The 5,438-nt window shown below is 42.2% G+C and overlaps 1 protein-coding gene across 2 annotated transcripts in view; it reads right to left on the minus strand.

The window, feature by feature from the left end:
• Positions 1-3,238, minus strand: part of LOC138972961 (iroquois-class homeodomain protein irx-2-like) — a 54,892-nt gene extending 51,654 nt beyond the window's left edge. Inside the window, exon 1 of one of the 2 annotated variants that reach the window (XM_070345618.1) lies at positions 1,741-3,238. In XM_070345618.1, the coding sequence (XP_070201719.1) occupies positions 1,741-1,836 (96 nt within the window). In that variant the 5' untranslated portion in view covers positions 1,837-3,238. The remainder of the gene's footprint in view (positions 1-1,740) is intronic. The other variant, XM_070345626.1, reaches the window with a different exon arrangement.
• Positions 3,239-5,438: the final 2,200 nt, after the last annotated feature.

Genomic DNA, 5,438 nt, shown 5'->3' on the forward strand with positions numbered 1-5,438 from the left:
TGTTTAATATATTTCTGATCATATGTATATACAGTTTATTTCCTTATTAAGAGATGCTGATAAAAACAATAGTAGAAAGTATATTCACAATAAATGTACATTCCGCAGTGCGGCCTATGAATAAACAGAGGTCTTCAACAAACAGCCGTATTCTTTGGCAATTTAAGTAGACTATAGAAAGTACAGAAATTAAATTGCCGAACATTTTTGCAATGAAACGCGATCGAGTATTATTTTTCTGATTAGTTGTAAATTCAAACATTTTGCGTGGGAAAATCATTAGCAGAACAATCTAATTTTATCCCAGTAGACTGAAAAGGGATACAATATGTACTCTTTCAGTCTCAGAACTTCGACACAAAAACTCAAGGAAAATAAATTTGAAAAGAATTAAAGAAACTATTGTTATGCATATTATCGAGTAAACAATATGCATTTAGTGGTATAAACATATTATACCTACTCCTTAAACTTGAAAGCAAATAAAATTATTGAGCTATTATTCTGCTGTGGTAAAACAAGACAATAAGCGATAAAAGGTATGGGAGTGACAGTTGATCGTTGCCAGACTGCCCACCCCAAATTCAGTTTATACAAAACAGTCCCCAAATTCAATTTACAAATTAGGCATGTCCCGGGTTAATCATATTGAAAAGTTCACAGCCCGATCAGCAAAGCAAAAATAAAATAGTAAAAGTAAATTAAAAGCACGAGAATGTTATGACCGTTAATCTGTATTCTATATGTGGTGCCAATCCAAGTGTGGGTAATTTTCTAACGCATTATTGTCTTAAATCAAATATCAGAAAAACAAAGATTATTAATTATATATTATAGGCTTACGTTCCTTGAAATTTACTGCGAATATCGCTAGGATTTTGAAAGGTTCAAACCTTCTTCGTGACAAAGTGACCGTTGATCCTGCGATACAAAATGCATACGTGTTCTGTTTGATGTATTTTAGTGACGGAGCCGTTATAAGTTTGTCGAATATTTGTGAGGAAAAAATACATGCATGCATTCTACCTGTGCCAATAAGGTACCAAAGCAGTTACTATATATATGTTTGTAGTATGCTACAGGGAAATAATGCACACATTGCTCACTTACTTCCAGTCTGAGGAATGGGGAAAATAAACCGCTATTATATATTTGTTAAATCCACACACAAAAATACATGCACGCAATACCCGGTGTAGTGAGAAATCACTAGTTCTTTTGACGGCAGGGCAACGGAACAATTATCACAAACGTTTTTTGTTTGCAAAATCTCTACAATATCCAAACGATGAGGCCATATAACAAAGCTGTTATATACCGTATGTTACTCGGATGCTATAAACAAACAAACAAATGCACACCTTGTGAGACATCACCTACCCATGCGAGGTAGAAAAGGATAATACACACATCATGCATATAGCCTTATAGATAGTTATACAAAATTCTATTCTAATAACTAGAGAGAAATAATTGACGTGTGGAGGCAACGAAGTATATATATAATGCTTGTCGTATGCTATGGGAATAATAATAAACACTCCAATGTTCAATTTCCTGGGACTTTGGAGTAAACAAAACTGTTATTATATTGTTTGTATTATGCTATGGGGGGTGGGGGGAGGGGGGAAGGAAGGTATACACAGACTATTATTCGATTGGGGTAAAGAAGCAGCTATTGTATGTTTGTAAATGAAGCAAAATACACACAATGTCAGTCGAGCGTGAGAAATCACTTACCTGTGACGATGGAGGTAACGAAGCCGTGGTCTGCGGAACGGAGGAAGGTAAACCAGCTGCGGCTACTGCTGCGGCGGCGAACTGGGGAAAAGACATGTCCTCCGAATCAGTCCCTCCCGACAGGTGAAAATAGCACTGCAGAGACAATCAGCTGATATGGCAAGACTGGTCCAAAATTGTCTCTGAGATTTGAGGAGCTGTGGCAAAATTTTGAAGTAATTCCTACCACATCAAATCTTGCTGTAGAAACGGAGACATTTCTCGAGAGAAAAATGTTATTTTCTTTATCTGTGGTGGGGTGGGTTTTTTTGGGTTTTTTTTACTGCAGAAGTAGTAACTGATAAGTCTGGATAATGTTGCTGTCAGCTGCTTTGTATAAAAGGTGAAGAAAAATTGGGTTTCATGCACAGAATAGTGTCACGTCAAACAAACACTGACACAACTTGAAAATAGTCCCACGTAGGATGATAGATGCTGGGGCCGAGTTGACACTGTTCCAAAGACAACCGGTTGTCACAACATGGTTCTAATTAGCACAGCGATGCCTTAAACACTGCTTGGGGAAGGAAAAAGACAGCCCAACAGAATCTCCATTCTATATAGCCTGAGGGTTTCCTGTTGTCGGCAAATTACATAGTGTCACACCGGTCTTTTTTTCTTTCTCCTGCGTGTCCGCGTGTCATGTCCAACTCCAGCGCAGACAGCGTGTCAGTCAGTCAGTCCGTATACTCCGCGACACACAAAAGGTGGATTATATAAAACAAAAAAAGGGTTAGAGTCCTTTTCAGCGGCCGAAGGTGCAAAGGCTATAGGAGACAAACGCACACTTTTTTTTCTCTCGCTGTCTTAGTCCGTTATAGCGCTTGTGGCATTTTCGTCAAGCGTAGAGACTGCAACGGGGACCACCCTCGCTGATGAGAGGTGAGACTTTTGACAGTTTTGGTGTCACTTTCTCTGGCTGTCCAAACAACGGGGTCGCCTCACCGCTGATCACTTGCACTCTCCTTCTCTCTATATATCTCTCTCTCTCCCTTTTAGCTGGTGGAGGAAAAAAGTAAGAAGAGAAACCGTCCGAGCAATGGCAAAAAAAGCAGAGAAGGAAACCAACTCCTCTTCCTGTGAACAGTAGTCGAAGTAGTAGTTGTCGTACAATGCCTCACTGGCTGACTGAAAGTCGACCCCTCGGGCTGAGAATCAAGAAGCAACAAAAAGCAGAAAATGCTAAACAGAAGGCGAAGGAGGGCGGAGGTCTGTGGGCCTGGCGGAGGCTTATCGAGTAAAGCACGCACGGTAAACTGACAATCACACGCGCGCGTGCGCCTAATTCGCCTCTCCGAATCCAATAGGTCAGTCGTTTAGCCTCGCTTGTTTGTGTGTGCGAGCAGGCAGCCACTGAGCGGCGGCGGTGGCGGTGACGGCGGCGGCAGGAGAAACGGTTGACTCCTATAGCCTGAGCAAGCCTATTAGTAGTATCAAGACAGGCTTGAAAACTTGCACAGGAAAAACAGTGGGTCTCGGATTTTTCAGTCCTTTCAAGTTGGTTGTGGCTGGAGTGACTTTCTTTCCGTCTGTGGGACTTTTTGCTATTGCCAGACTCGGTGTTTTCACGCTCTGTTCCGATCTTGTGTCACAGTCCGGCCGTGACAGTTGATGCGGACTGTCTGTGCAAATCGCTGTTCAGTGTGTGCCCCAGGGCCAGTCTCTCTCTATTCTGCTCTCCCTCACCCTCCTGCTACCGAAAAAAAGAGGTGGGGGTCGGGGGGTGGGGGGTTCCGGAACACTGAACAGCCCGCGAGGAGTGCTCCATGTAAACGGGCTGGTGGAGGATTCTTTTCTTTTTCGCTCGTCAGAGTTGTAGCAGGGGCCAAAGCGAAAAAGGTCGCCGCGGCGTTAATATTGAATCATTATGTCTTCCACCTCGGCTGCGCTTTTCTCAGTCCGCGAAACCCCCAGCCTTCGCCGAAAAAACTTTCCCGCTCGCTGATTGGACGGCTTGCGCCCCGCCGACGGCTGCACGCGATATTGATCGACTAGTTCCGCCGGCCTTAGGCCACACCCCTTTGGCGAGCCTAAGCTCCGCCCCCTTGTTTGCAGGGGCCTCGTGTGCGCCCTGGTTTTACAGCGGGGTTGGTGGCAAGCAAGCGGCGTTGTGTTGTGTGTCTCGTCAGACGTGTGTTTGCCTTCTTTCTTCCCCTCTCCACCACTACCACTTTGTTGCTCGCCCGCTTGTCGTGCTTCTTGCCGCTACATGGCTCCCGGATTTAGGGGTCTGAGAGAGAGAGAGAGAGAGAGAGAGAGAGAGAGAGAGAGAGAGAGAGATGTTGCGAGTAATTGACAAAATAGTGAATCGAGATAGACCCAGAGAAAAAAGGAAATCAGTATCGGTTCTGAGCATACAGAGAGAGAAAACTAAAGTACCCCCCCCCCCCAAAAAAAAAAAAAAAATTAAATAAAAAAAAGAAGAAGAAGAAAAAGAGAGTGAAGGGTCGTTTTCAGTGAGTACATAGAAATAAAGAGTTTGGTCCGAAAGAGACAGAGACAGAAAAAGAACGTTTTTGTGTGTAAGAAATTAAGATTTAAAACTAAATTGCACATGACAGAGAGAGGATAAACATCCTAGGGCGCCGTTGTTGAAATAAAGAATGTACAGAAGGAAAACAAATGGACAACTGATTTGCAAACAAGAAAAACGAACAGGAATAGAATGAAAGAGAAGAAAGGAAACGTTGGAAAATATACAATCAGTCAAACAGAAAGGCCAAAAACAGAAATTGAATAAAAAAGAGACACCAGAAAAACAGAAACGGGACAAATAACAAAGCACGCAACATCGCCCGAAAAAGAATACAGACAACAACAAACAATTGATTGAATTGAATGTTGTGCTCATCGTGAATTGTGCAAACCGTTCGCGAAAAGTTGCTGCGTAGAAGCTGCGGCATAATTGGATTCCGACCTTGTTCTCCATTCCGTCCAATGGTGCTTGATTTGTCTTAATTAATACGTCTTTGGAAAGCCGTATTTACATTGCTGGGCAAAAAGCAGTAACCTGTCGCAGATTCCAGACAGTTTGTTGCAGCCCCAGTCACTTGTCGCAAGTGCGATAAAGGTGGAAAGACGTTCGTCGCATAATTGGATGTCGCATGCAGTTGGACGCAAAACCCGTCCGTCGTGCTGCAAGTCCCAAAAAAGGCGATAAGTGGCATATAACATTCTGATTTATATCGTTTTTGAGCGGTGTACCATTTTTTTAAGGCCGTCAAAAGCTCATAATAGATTTTATCTAGTGAATAAAACATATTCAATTGATCAAACGAAAAATAATAATGATGCACAGATAAGGATAACATTACTCGGAAATCTCCGGTCTTTCCCTGAGAGAGAAAATTCTGTTGTAAAAATTACATATGCAATCGCAGTTAAATGTAACAGTGTATATGTTACAGTTAATCTGTGAAACCAGGGAATACGTGTATTAACTAGGTAATACATGAATTAACTGACGGAAAAAAAACGTTAATTCATGTATTACCTAAAATAGTTTAGTTAATACACGTATTCCCTGGTTTCACAGATTAACTGTAACATATATGCATCGTTCAAGATTTTCCCGTTATACGAATCAAAATGTTGTCACTGTGTTTTGAACTTGCATGGCAGAGTGACCAGTTTCTGTGAGATCCCGGGTCCGCACTTGT

The sequence above is a fragment of the Littorina saxatilis genome, linkage group LG1 (assembly GCF_037325665.1).
Source record: "Littorina saxatilis isolate snail1 linkage group LG1, US_GU_Lsax_2.0, whole genome shotgun sequence".
NCBI classification, from domain to species: domain Eukaryota; kingdom Metazoa; phylum Mollusca; class Gastropoda; order Littorinimorpha; family Littorinidae; genus Littorina; species Littorina saxatilis.